At 39.4% G+C, this 14,724-nt stretch overlaps 1 protein-coding gene across 6 annotated transcripts in view; it reads left to right on the top strand.

Moving 5' to 3' along the window:
- The window catches only part of COLEC10 (collectin subfamily member 10), a 451,965-nt gene that overhangs the window by 375,072 nt on the left and 62,169 nt on the right, over positions 1-14,724 (top strand). For all 6 annotated transcript variants that reach the window (XM_079901499.1, XM_079901501.1, XM_079901496.1 and 3 more), the window contains one exon: positions 12,577-12,672. In XM_079901499.1, the coding sequence (XP_079757625.1) occupies positions 12,577-12,672 (96 nt within the window). The remainder of the gene's footprint in view (positions 1-12,576; positions 12,673-14,724) is intronic.

Raw genomic sequence — 14,724 nt, 5'->3', positions numbered from 1 at the left:
AAATCCTCCAGCAACTTACATCTCACTGAGTAAATGCCAAAATCCTGAAAATGCCAGGAGACCCTCCTTCTGTCTTTCTGGCATTGCCCCTTATTAGTCTCCCCTTGCTCGCTCTGGATTCCTTGATCTTCCTCCTATTCAACAGGCACCTCCTGCTTGAGGACCTTTTCATTGGACACCTGATCCATTAGCGGCAGCTACCGTCATCCGTGCTCGTCCCTCAGACACCCACCTGGTTGTACGTGCACCTGCTTCAAACCTTTCCCTAAATATTGCTGTCTGAGTAAAGCTCACCCAACTACCCTATTTAAAACCACAAGCCACTTCTCTCTTCCCAATATTGCTGACTCCGCTGTGTTTTTTCTGTAGCACTAATCACCATGTAGTATGCCATGTATTTTACTTACTTACTCTGTTTATTATTTATTGCCTGTCTTCCATCCATTTCCCCCAATATAAATTCCAAGAATGCAAGGATCTATATTTATTTGTTTCATTTATGTATCCCATTTGTAGAATGAATAAATGGATGATATTTCTGACCAGATATTTTTGAGGTTGGTATTTTTAAAGGAAACTTCAGAGAGAAGCAGAGAGCTTGGTAGAGAGTACTTTTTAAATGTGGGATAAAAGTGACTGAGTAGTGGAAGGAGAAATGGTGCAATAGAATTTAATGAACAGAACTAAAACTGAGATTATTTATGTTCCAGAGAATGGTTTAAAATTCCCAGTTTCTAAACACGTTAAGTATTCAGCTTAGTTCTCCCTTTGTGATTTCTATGAAAATTGGAAAATATTCTGGTTTTAAATTTTAGTGATGTTGAAAGAATGGATAACATTTAGTGAAACGGAACAATGATGTTGTTTCTGTTAGAATGTATATCTCAATCATTACATCTTTCAGCAAAAGAAGCACCCCATTCTGTATTTATCTTTCAATCAATTTATTGGATGTAAAAACAATCTGTGAAAGCTACAATTACAAACCCTCCTTTGAAATCAGAGAAATAGCTTTGTAAGAGGCAGAAGCAGGATTTTTTGTTGCTGTTTTTGTTTTAAGAGAGGCTGTGACAGTCCTGTACTCCAGCTGCTTTTGTCCAGAGCACACGGACACATATTCCTTCTGGGAGGTCTTGTTTGTCAGAAACATGCTAATGTGATAAGGGCTGGGAGGTGAAGGGTATACAGCACAGTTTAGATTTTACATTTGTTTTGTTGTGAGAAAAAACTGTGACTTTTTCAGGCTTCCATTTCAAGAAAGTGTTTTAAACTTTGTGTTTCCATGCCTCTGGTTGGGTAGGGGACAAGTAGCTTTTGACAAAAGACAAAGTTGATGGTTACCTAGCATTTATTTCTTACCCATTCCTAGAATATTCTTTGGGACCTTTGGTCTCACTTTTTATGAAGAAAGGCTTCAAGAATTGGGAAAGGTGGAAGTGGAACAAATTAGGAAAAAACATACGCGCAGGCTCAGCGGCCATGGCTCACGGACCTAGCCGCTCCGCGGCACATGGGATGTTCCTGGACAGGGGCACGAACCCGCATCCCCTGCATCGGCAGGCGGACTCTCAACCACTGTGCCACCAGGGAAGCCCAGGAAAAAAACCTTTTTTAATATTTTTAGAGCTTTCCCAGAGATTGGGGGAGATGACATTTTACTCGTGGTCTTTAATAGTAGGACCCCTTGTAGGGCCTCGATTATGTGTGTGACCTCAAATGGGAATGGCCACATGGATGGTCTTGGGATGCTGGGCGCTGACTCTTAAGGCTCAGCCCTTCAGGTAGAATTGCCTCCTCCCCCCAACACACAAAACACACGTGGACACACAAACACACATACACACACGCATACACAAATGTGCACACAGACACATCTATAATGAGGTGCCTTTTAAGGGTAGTGGGCAGAGTGACCTTCATTGAATATCCTAGATGGCATGAAACCTCTACTGTTCTTGTATTACACTGAGGAGGAAGTGTCATATTGAAGCTTGGTTACATTTTCTTACTTTTTTCAGAAACATGGAGGGTCAGAACAGGCCATCTGATTTACTGAAAGAGAATAATGTGAAATTTCTTGCTTCCAAGTTTTATAGAATAAAAGTTATACTTGTTAAAATGGTTCAAAAGGGAACCTGAGGGAGGTTTTATAATTTATCAAGTTCTCACACTAGTCTTTTTTAAGCTACAAGAGGTCTGGGCAAGACCATTGACATGTCATCTCTCAACCCAGTTACAGTGAGTTACAGTGAGCTGGGAGTTTACACGGATTATTATAACTAACAAAAAGACCCCACTTTCTATAAGATATTCATACAATTGAGGTAGCACGTATTTGCATCTGCATAGCACCATACTTCAGAGCTCGGTCTCCAGCTCAAATCTACAGTGTCTATTCCTTCCAGAATGTGGAAATTGACTGTGAGGTCATGCATTTTATCTTTGCTTTCCAAAGCTAAATGGAAAGAAAGTGATACTGAAATATCTAGCAATTTAATCCGCTGAGTGGAAAATCTGAAATATTCCAGTCCAACATTTGTTTTCAAATTTACCACAGAGATTATTTTTTAAAGTTTTAGCTGCTCTTGCCTCTCTTACATAATGCTTGGTACTGCACTCTGCTGAGAATAAACAAGCACAAACACCAGCATTTCAAACATGGGTTCTGTGCTCTGTGGGTTTGTGGGAAATACTTTCTGTGGTTAATTCCCCTGGGCCACCCACCCCTGTGGCCTTGGGTCAGGAACTTCTTACCTGAAACAGTTCCTGGTGTGCTTCATAGTGTAATGGCGGGGCAAGATGTTAGGGGAAACTTGGGCTTCCAAAAAATCGACAGTACGGACACCAAGCACAAAGTGACTAAGCACTCGGCTTGACCACATCACAGTGTGGGGTTTGAGGATTCGCTTCTGGGAACCTCCAGTTCTTGAGAAAGGAGAAGATGTGGTGCAAATGAGTGTTCACAGAAGCTCAGATGTTTGCTTAAAATTTATGACAAACCGTATTACTCCAGGCTTCTTGTGCTTATGCAGCAGACATAGACCCAACTCAACCTTAACACATGAGCAATGTTAGAAAGCACCAAGACTCTATCCTGGCTCCTTTGAAAGCCAAGTTCCTTGACATCACAGTTTACGATCACTCCTCATCTTTACATTCTCTCATCATCTCATTCTCTCATCATCCCATTCTGTCTGTAACACAGCAGTATAATTTATGCTTACATTATGTCACGTCAACAGAACTCACTTGGATTGCTCAAACCATCCCATTGCCACAGCCATTGGACGTTTATTAGTCCTTATCCCATTTAATCTTCCTTCAGTACTTGGTGTAGTTGACTAGTTCCTGTTTCTCGAAACCTTCTCCTCCCTTGATTTTGACAGTACCTGGTTCAACATCTTCTCAATTATCTTCTTTTCAAGTATAATTTTATTGAATGACTGTTCTGCATTATGAACTAATACAAAAAGTAGAAGTCATGATGAGTTGAGAATCATTTCTGCAGTCCTGGGCATTGCCCTAGGGTCTTTGACTTTGCAGAGCTATATAGAAAAGTGTTTAAAACCATGGCTATTATAACCAATCTATCTGAGTTCAAATGCTAGCCCTTTCGTTTGGTGGCTGTTCAGAAGGGATTCCTCAGAGAGCAGACTCTGAGATGAAGATAGGTGTGTAGGATGTTAATTAAGGAGTGCTCTTGAGATCAACACTGTGGGGATTAAGGAGGGAAGCAGGATTGGGCAAAAAAGAAGTAGAGCTATGTGGATTCTCATCAAAGCCAAACTTGTGTGAAGCTGGAATGGGCTTTCAGAGTTAAGTGAAGCTGGGGAGGGCCTTTGTAACCCTGTATCTATCAATCATTGGTTGCAGGCTGCCACTAGGAAGGGTATCATGACTTTGGGCAATGTGGCTGTCTTCCCTTACTGGGGCTAGGAGCTGAGGACAGTCAGGTAGCAACACTGCCAGCCATTAGAGGCATATGTCCTGATCCTAAAGGGAGTCTGGGCAGAGCTTCACAGTTTGCATTACCATAGCTCTATATCCTTGGGGAAATTATTTAAATTCTCTGTGCCTCACTTTCTATAGCCATGGAATGGGAATAATGATAGTACCTACCACATGGGTTTGTTGTGATGGCTTAAAATGATATCTGACACATAGTAAGTGCCTGGTAAAATCTGTTATTATCTTAATTCCATAGCCACTCAAGACAGCTGCAGAAATAACCTTGTGCTACAGGGCTAAATTCAATAGATTGCCAAACCATAAGCATGCCCACATTCAATCCATGCATTCTATTGATTCTTTGTTTTAAATATCTTTCTTACTCATGACCTCTTCTCCAGCCCCAACCTTGCTACTTCTCTGGGTCAGATCCTTAGTTGCTGTTGTCGAGACTATTGTGTTTGCCTCCAATCTTTCTTCTTCCCAAATAATCCTTTATAGATAGCTAATGATCTTTTATACAAATTCAAACCCAACCATCATTTTCCTGCTTAAAATCCCATTTCCAGTAAGGCAGAGTACAAGTTTCTTAGCATATGGACAACCACATCATCTATTGCCACTCCCTTATATGTAACTAATTTTCCAGCAACAGCTAATTTACTCTTTTTTTTTATTGAAGTATAGTTGATTTACAATATTGTGCTAATTACTTTGAAGTCATCAATCTCTTGCATAGCTCTGGGACCTTAACCGATTGTTTTGTGGGTTTAACTTCTCTCCACAGCTAAAATATCTTCTCTTCTATGAAGCTTTCTTCAACTCATATATGTGAGTGTAGAAATACACACAGACTTTCCTTTCTCTGCCGGTGGAAAAATTACTTTCTCTCTCCTCTATGTTACCCTGCCTTCTCTATTCAGCCTGGATTAAAGTCCTTAACATGTTGTCTCATAATGTCTTACGGTGAGCCCTGAGATTGGACAGTCCTAGGTTTAAATCCTAACTCAGCCTTTATTAGTTAAGTGACCTTGGACCAATTACACCCTTGATTTTCTCAGCTTACCTTGGAAGTTCCCTGTCAAGATTAAATGAGAAAATATGTACAAAATGCGCTAAGCATGTACTCAGTATTAACAGATACGAGTATTATCGTGGTTGCCTGCATGTCTCCTCCATTTAGTTATGAGCTCCTAAGAGGAGCTTTATCGTATACGTCTTGGTTTCCTTGACATCTAGGAGAGTGTCTGGCACATTAAATGACTAATTGCTGCATACATGGTTAAGGAAAGTTTTGATACATATCATATATCATACTGAAATTGCACAGTAGTGTAAAGGACAGACTTTTGGAAAAAGTGAAATGTCAAGTGTATGACACAGAAACTTAAGGAGCTGTTATCTCTATTTTAAAATGAGAATGCTTCATAATCTTCTTTTTGAGAAAGTGAAAGATACTTCAAGCGTGAATTCATATGTGGTCGTGTCATCTCAGGTAGAGAAACATTATTTTCCTTCCGCTGACAGGAATAAAAATCACAATGGCTAACTAATGGTAGTGTGGTATTTATTCATTCATTCATTCATTCAGAAATTATCTGAATGTTAACCATACTAGGTACAAGCAATTAAAAGATGAACAAAGACAAATCTCTGAGCCTCAATTTCTATCACTAAGAGAGAGGGAATAATGGTAGTTACCTCATTGTGGTTGTTGGGAGAATCAAGTAAGTCAATACGTGTAATGAGCTTAGAGTAAGTCTTGGCACATAAACAGTACTTATTATCATATTGTTGTTTTGAAAATTTTTAAGAAACTGTAGTGCTTTCCATCAACAAATTACCATAAAGCTGTGAACATGTGAATGCATGCCTGTGGAACTAACCATATTTCACATCAAAGATAACGACTACCCTACCCCTCACCTACAATTTGGAGTTATTGTGTGAAAAAGTATTTATAATTATTCATCCTGTATTTTCTATGAAGATTTCAAAATTCCACTGATGACTCTGGGATGGAGGGATGGAAGTTGTGAGAGAGCATCACATCATGTTGGGTTCTAATCACCCCAGATGGAAACCATATTTAAAGGTCCAATGTATTCTTTGGAAGGAAAGACGTAGGGTGGTGCCAGTGTTACATCATATTCCAGACCAGATTAAAGGTTTCTGGAGTTGTGGTTGTGCACACCCTGTTTCATGGTTGTGAGAATCCACTCCACAACCAAGGGTACATGGAGCTTCCTCCAACATTCCATCTCTGAAATATGTGGACCAAATGAAACATCACGTGGCAATAACTGATTATCAGTCATGAGTCTAGATGGTTCTCATTCATTAATACAGATCATTTGAGTACTCACTCCCTGCCAGGTATTAGGATAGACATGAGGGTACCAATAAGAAGAAAACACTTACCCTCTAGCCAGGAAAGTTCCAATTAGTGGAGGAAAGAGACAAGTAAAGAATTCCAAAACAGTACAGTAATAGAGGCATATAAAATCCACAGTAATGAGACCTGGGAAGTGAGAACAGGGCGCTGTTAGATACAGAGGAGGCTGCTTTCAGGGAGGTATAACCTGAGCTGAGTTTTGAAGGATACATAAAAGTTAATCATCAAACAAGATAGTGTAATGAGAAGAGCATTTTAATCAGAAGAAAGAATTAAGGCCAGAAATCTTGGTGTGTTTGGGAAACTACATGTTCAACATGTTCTGGACATACAGTTTGATGTGGAATTTCAACATGTTCTGGACATACAGTTTGATGTGGAAATTGTTGGGAATTGAGGCTGAAGAGGGCTTTTTGTCTTGTATGTCTTGTCGAGGAATTTAAGCCTTATTCTGTGGACAGTTGGGGCCTCTGAATGATTTTGATTGACAAAACAGAAAAACAATCTTATTTTCTTGCTTTAGATGTTACCTCTGGCGGCAGTGTGGAAAATGGGGAGGGGGAAGTAATCGGAGATTCTTGCATAATTAAAGTCATAAATGATGAGAGTCAACATTTATGTCATTATGATGAAAATGGAGAGAAGGGGTAGATTACACACAGATTACAGTGATAAAACGTAGAGGATTAGCTTGAAGTCACTGATTAACTTGAAGCGTTGGATGAAAAAGTAGAAAAGTAGTTGAAAAAGATCACTGTATTTCTCACATAAGCATATCAGTTGGTGAATAGTGACGCTGATGACTGTCATGGAACATGTAGTTGAAGGAGATGGGGTAAATTACATGAAGGGCCAGACCATACAGAGGGCCTCCCCATTCCCCTGTGTCTTACTGAAAACACTTATCCTGGTTATTCAGAGTTCTTTCTGTTGATCATGTTAGAAGATAATCCAGAAGAAGGATAAATAGGAGGAAGAATTACATATTATGTATATATTATGCTACACTTGACCTTAATTCAACTTACAGTGACAATTGAGCATTCATAGAGGGTAAATGTAATTTTTAAATTTATTTATCTATTTATTTATGGCTGTGTTGGGTCTTCGTTTCTGTGCAAGGGCTTTCTCTAGTTGTGGCAAGCGGGGGCCACTCTTCATAGCGGTGCGCGGACCTCTCACTATCACGGCCTCTCTTGTTGCGGAGCACAGGCTCCAGACGCACAGGCTCAGTAATTGTGGCTCACGGGCCCAGTTGCTCTGCGGCACATGGGATCTTCCCAGACCAGGGCTCAAACCTGTGTCCCCTGCATAGGCAGGCAGATTCTCAACCACTGCGCCACCAAGGAAGCCCTAAATGTAATTTTTAAAGCCCATATATATGACATCTTAGGGAATAAGACTTTGATTTGGAAAACACTGTATTAATAATGATGATGATGATGATGGTGATAACATATTAACTTGGCACTTACTGTGTATCAAGCACAGCATTAACCTGCAAGTACCATTAATCTTCCCATTTTACAGATGAGGAAATTTGAGACTTAGAGACTTTGGTCACCCACTGTTAAGAAGTTAACCAGGGTTCAAAGTGAAGTCCTCCCATGTTGTGGAATGAGCAGAGGGTTGGAAATTCAGAAATTCGGTTTAGAGTCCTCGTTTAGCTATCTAGTGGCAAGGCAACCATCATGTCACTCTTCGTCTGTAGAATATGCGTTGAGGGATGGGTTGCTAGGGTAGGGAGGAATTGGAAAAGTTGAAATTTTTGAAGGCTCTGTAGCCCCTTCAACCTTTGCATTCTGTGGTTTTGACTGTATAACGGAGTATTCACTCTGATAGTGACTCTGAGCTCAAAGGGATATGGTGACTGAGCCACACAATCTACTGAGAGGACAGGCACATCACCAAAAGGAAGGCATGCCATTGTCCAGTCAGTGTGGCTGTTGGTTTAGTTCATGCATTTTTTAAAGCTCTTCTCCAAGATCCTCATGGCTATGAATTTTTCTGTTTGTTTGTTTTTGTTTTTTTTTTTGCAGTACGCGGGCCTCTCACTGTTGTGGCCCGTCCTGCCGCGGAGCACAGGCTCCGGACGCGCAGGCTCAGCGGCCATGGCTCACGGGCCTAGCCGCTCCGCGGCATGTGAGATCTTCCCGGACCGGGGCACGAACCCGCGTCCCCTGCATCGGCAGGCGGACTCTCAACCACTGCGCCACCAGAGAAGCCCATGGCTATGGTTTTGTACTCAGCCTAAGTATTGCCCTTTTCTTAATAGAGAAAGTAATAAGAGCAGTTTCTCTGGAAAAGGAAAAGCTTGTTCTTTAATAAACAAAGGTCTTCTTGGCCATTGTCTGTGTTTTAAAACAATTCAGAAAGGGACTTTTTGTGATGTGTTCTCTTGAATTTTGTCATCTCTCTTTCACCTTGTAGTTCTGCTGCCCAAATATGGTAGACTAGAAGCCCTTCTAAGTCGAGATTTGGAGAGTCTGAATATTTCCAGGAAAACCCACAGAAGGGTCTTTTCAGGCTGCAGATGGGGACAGAAAAATATCAGGGGGTAAAAATCTCAGAAATGTCTAACTTTGGTTTTTTACATTGGGATATTACCTGCTGGTTCATTTTGGCTGCAGGGAAGTTATTGGGGCTTTGGGGTAATTCACTCTCTTTAGAGATAAAATAGTGGCCACTTTGGTCATTTAAAGCTCTGTGATGTTAGTCCCACTCTTGGGCTTTAGAAGAAAAGACATGTACGTTGAAGACAAACACCGGCTCTGCCATTTATTAGCTGTGTGGAGCCCAGATACTATTCCTGAACTTCCATTTCTCATCTGTAAAGTAGGAATCGAATCTTTATTTCAAAGTTTATCATGCAGTTGAAATGCAATAATACATGTAATATGCTTAGTCCAGTGCCTACCTGTAGTTCAATAGATGAGAACTAATCACATCATTCAAAAACAGCAAAGACTAATACTTTGAGTTAGCAGAAGTAATACAAATAACATAGTATTCCCTGTTCATTGAGCAAGACCACCTACGGAATGTTTTCTTCCACCTTTTTGCCTCTTTAGCCTCTTTATAGCATATGAGTAACAATCACAATAGATGCTGTGTCAATAAGCAAGAAGAATGGAAAATATTTAATGCAATACGCTTGTGTGCATGGAAGTTTCTATCAGAAATTACAATGCTTATGATCTGAATTCTTCTAAAAGGAAATTTAAGCTCAGAATGCTTTGTATGTGCATTAGCTATTATTTGGTACTTTCGGGAATATCCGCTATCTATGGTTGGTTGTGTTTATTTGTGAAAAGCAGAAATAGGAAGAAGAGATATGAAACTGTGCTGTATTAAAAAGAGTGCCTGAGGCATGGACAGAATATTAATATCGTTTGCACAAAAATGGGTTGAGCCAGTTGAGCTCAGATATCAAACCTATCTGTATACAGGAGGATGTTAATTTTCAGTGAAAATCCTTGGATAGATGCCAGTAAATTCCGGGAAAAGGAAATAATATTATACAGATTTCTTCTCTGCGATCTTTGATGTCCACAGAGAAACCCTTTCTGAAAAGACAACTATTTTCTTCTTTGGCTCATCTTTGAGAATTGCTGCAGCTAGGTCATTTTGTACCGAAAGACCACCACGAAGTTCAGAGAGGGTGGGAGGGGCCTTCCCATTAAATCCTTGGTCAACCATTTGCATTTTCCAAAAGCTAGTTGACAATTACAAGGTTTGGGAACTTTCAGTTATAATTGCACTGCAAAAATAATAAGAGGAAACAGGCAGAGGTTATGTTAACAGGCCCCTGGTGGCTGTCAAGGACCTGTGGTTCAGCCTTTGAAGTCAGTTTCAGTAGATTTTCATGTGATATAAGTGGAGTAAAATGCCCCCCTTTCAGGTTTCACAAGTGATATTGTTTAATGTACTGATATTGTTTCTTGTAAATTTGTTTTAGGGAGTTATTTCCTCTGACTATTATTTCAGAACTCCTCTATTAAGCTAAGCAAAACAGGGGGTTGAAATTATATCTCTATTTCTATTTTTATGTTATTTAAAAAAATTAATTTAAGCACATGTTATTTTTTTTAAAAAAAGTAAAAGAGACACAGAAAGCTAAAAGAATGTGAAGTAACAATCTCCCTTCCCTAGTCTCTCATCATATCCCTTTCAAATCTCTTTTTTTTAATATGTCCAAAAAATACGAAAACAAAAACAAATTTTATGTGTAGACCCAGTCATATAGCAGACCCACTATATTGTATATTTTACCCAAATAGGTATATAAAATACTATTGAGTACTTTGATTTCTCACTTAACATATCTTGGAGACTTTTCAATATTATTGCATACAGATCTATTGTATTCTTTTTAACATCTGCACATCATCCTGTTGTTTGGATAAACCATAATGTATACAACCAGTGATTTCTGTATCTTGTTACTACAAATAACACTGTAATGAACAGGATAAATTCCTTACATGGTATTTCTGGGTCAGAGGATAAGTGCATTTAAAATTTTGACATATATATAAATTAAGTTCCTACTAAGAGTATGTGCGAGTGCTTATTTTAGGCAGGTATTCTATTGTCGCTATGTGAGTGTTGTCCTCTACACCAGGTTGAAGGTGTGGTGTCAGTCGATGTAAGCAGAATAAGTAAATAAAGGATAGAAACTTGGGTACAGCAAAGGTGTTAGTCAGGGTCCCATAGGGGAACAGAAGACACACTCAAATTGAAATAATTTAAGGATGAGTCATTTACAAAGAGACTATTTACAATGATGCAAGTGGATAGAGGGGAAACCCATGGAATCATGCAATAATCTGCAGGTGGTGAATAGCAGCTGAGTTGTTACCACCTCTGAGCCATAATGGAGAGAGAAGATATTGGACCTCAAGGGGAGTCACGTGGAGAAGTTCACCTTGAGAGGAGCAGTAGCCTTACTTTGAAGGTCAAGGTATCATGAGAGTTCCCATCCCTGCAGTGTCACGGGGGCTTCCCGTTGACTTAGCCAAGCAGAAGCCAAAATATATTCCCCTTCAATGGGGTCCATATGGGTCAACTTCACACAGCAAATAGGGCAGTTGAAAAGGGTGAAGAGTAGATCTGAAGGGGAAAAAAAATTCACATCACCCCAACACAAAGATGATTTCTATCATTATTGATTTCCAGAATCACCCATTCCAAACCAGATAAGGACCCATACAACCTTTATACCTATCTAGGAGAAAAGTCTGTATTTTTTTCTGGTAAAGTGTATCTTTTCCATTATCTAATTATTTTATTTTGTGAGTTATCTAAGGGGAGGGACCATATCTAACTTATTCATCACACTTTTAGCAGAACCCAGAACAGTGCCTGACACAGATGAAGCACTTAATAACTAGTTGTTGGATAAATAAATGCCAGAAAAAATTTCTTGTTTCTGAATTTGACATTTTATAATGTTATTTAAGCCAAGTTCTTCATTATTAATGAATTATTCACTGCTGGTTGTTGGAAATTATCTTCTGAAGGATGGCTGGACTCTAGTGCTTTCATGAGACACCAGCCCTAGAGGTGAAATCATACTTAACTTGGTTCTTCCCAGGTGTATGGGATTTTACTCATATACAAAGCATAGTTGATGGGAATAATTACAAACATATAAATGGCATTCGAGGTGATGGGATGTTTCCATTCCTGCTCTCTCCAAAATGGTTTTTTTTTCCCTTCAGGTTTATTGAGATTAAACTGACAAATAAAATTGTATGTATTTAAAGTGTACAATGTGACGATTTGATACATCATTACCACAAATTAATTAACACTTAATTCATCACCTCCCATGGTTACTATAATTACCACGCTCTACATTAGATCCTCAGTCCCCAAAGTTTTCTGAATCCTAAATTGATCATCTCAAGCGTCTATACACAGTATGAACTTCCTTGGTAGAAACTTTTCTTTTGCCCGTGTACACCTAGATTATTATTCTTGGAAGCCTTCTCTGACTGATACTCATTCCATAAAAGCAATGATCACATTGAACTGTATTTTTTTCTCTCAAGTGACTGTATTAAATACAAAATTTTGTTGTCTAGCTGTCCTAAGGTTTGGGCCCTGTCTTTTTCATCATGTCTTTTTCATCTTTTTCATCCACAACATGAATCTTGGCACTTAACAGAAGCTCAATAAATAGAAGTTGAATTTATTCAGGAGTTCAACATTCTTCTTCCCTTTTCTAGGCTCTTCTGGACATATCCCTAGACTTTGGAGATGCAGCAAGAAAGCTGATTCTCACTCTCTTCTGCTGCTGAATAGAGAGCCTGAAAACGAACACGGTAATGTAGAATAAACTTGGGTTTTAATATGAGACCAAGCGGGGCTCACATCTCAGTTTTGCCGTTTCTAGCTTGATAACCTTGAGTATTATTCAACTTCTCTAAAGTTGCTGAGAGAATGTAATAGGATTAGGTACACAGTAAATTCACTGACATGATAAAATACCAGCTTTCCTTCTTCTGTCACCTTCTTTCCCCTTAAGGGTATCAAAAATTGTGCTCTGGTTAAAGTCAAAGGATGGGGCAGTGGACTTAAATGGGGGATTTAAGAAGCTTCTTGTAATTTTAGAAAACGAGCATGGCATAATGGGAATCAACATTCTTCCATTAAACTTCCCTTTCCAGGAGATGTGAAGACTTAATCTTAGTACTACTTTAACTAAATGAACAACTGAACAAAATACCACGGGGGTTTATGTACATTCACTCCCCCTTTTTCTCTGCAACCTGGTATTTAGACTTGTTTTCAGAACGTATTTCAATGAATGGATGTTGGTGTTGAAATGGTGATGTTATACCCTCATTCTCATTCATTCGTGAATTTGTGATCCACCTTTGTGAATCTTCAGATCAATCATGGATATCTTATTCTTGAGCTAACCTGTCCACACGACTTAATAACACGCCTGAGTTGTTTCCCAACCTTACCAGACCCTGCCCCTCAAACGCTGCTCTCCCTCTCTTGCTTATCTCCAGCCACATTACCTTTCTTTGAGTTCTTTGCAATTTTGCACGACCGTCTAAGTATTATACATAAAATTACGATACATATAAAATTATAATATACATTAAACTTATATAGAAAATTACAATATACATAAAATTAAATATACACAAGAGTAGCCGTCTTACTAATAGCATTAAATTATATCACCCAAATTCTGTTTCTGAAGGCTCGGGATTCACAGTCTGTGGCACGTATAGCATTGTCCCTTTGCCCCTGCTGATGTCAGCAGCCCCCTCTCCCACCATGCTGTCTCTTAAGCCTTTATGCCAGTCAGGCAGAACCTTCTCTTGGCTTCACCAAGGCCTTTTTTATTCTGGAACACGCTCTTACTTCTGTTTATATCTATTGTGCCCCACCTCAACGCCCAATTCCACTTACATCCCCAGGGTCAGTTGCCTCTGCTCACCCTTCAGTTTTCAACTTGAAACAGTCGCTTCTACAGAAGGCTTTCCTGACCCCTCCTAGGGTCACACCCCCTGCTAGGTCATCCATAGCACACTGCCCTTCTCTGGATAGCACTTCCCCTATGTCAATGTTAAAGCTGATTTAAATTTCTTTTTTTAATTTAATTTTTATTTTATACTGGAGTACAGTTGATTTACAATGTTGTGCTGGTTTCAGGTGTACAGCAAAGTGATTCAGTTATACATATACATGTGATTTAACTTTCTGACTCTTTCTTCAGTCTATAAGACCTAAGAGGAGAGAACCTATGGCTGTCTCATTTCTTGTTATATATCCAGTGTCTGGCATAGTGCGTGTTCCATAGAAGATGCTAAGTAAATAATTACCAATTAAAACTCTAAGCTAAAGCCGTAAGGGTATTTGGTTTAGAATGATATTAGTTTCCTTCTGCTGCTATAGCAAATTGCCATAAATTTAATAGTTTAAGATGATGTAAGTTTATTATCTCACAGTTCTGGAGGTCAGAAGCCCCCAAATGGATCTCACCACACTAAAATCGAGGTGTTGGTGGAGTTATTTAACGTTGGACGCTCTGAGGGAGATTTTGTTTTCTTGCCTTTTCCAGCTCCTAGAAGCTTTGGCTTGGGGCCCTTTCCTCCATCTTCAAATCCAGCAACAGTGGACCAAGTCCTCTCATGCTGCCATTTCTTTACCTCTCTCTTCTTCCTCTCTCTTCTACTTTTAATGACCCTTGCGATTACATTTGAACTATCCAGATAATCCAAGATGAGGCCTTTATTTTAAGTTCAGCTGATTAGTAACCTAAATTCCATCTGCCACCTTCATTCCCCTTTGCCATGTAACCTAAAGTGGTCATAGATTCTAAAAGATGAGAGCATGGGCATCTTTGGGGGACGACA

This window comes from Stenella coeruleoalba (genome assembly GCF_951394435.1).
Source record: "Stenella coeruleoalba genome assembly, chromosome: 17".
In the NCBI taxonomy this organism is placed as follows: domain Eukaryota; kingdom Metazoa; phylum Chordata; class Mammalia; order Artiodactyla; family Delphinidae; genus Stenella; species Stenella coeruleoalba.
The sequence above is the reverse complement of the archived record's forward strand: the minus strand, read 5'-3'. Positions and strand labels throughout refer to the sequence as shown.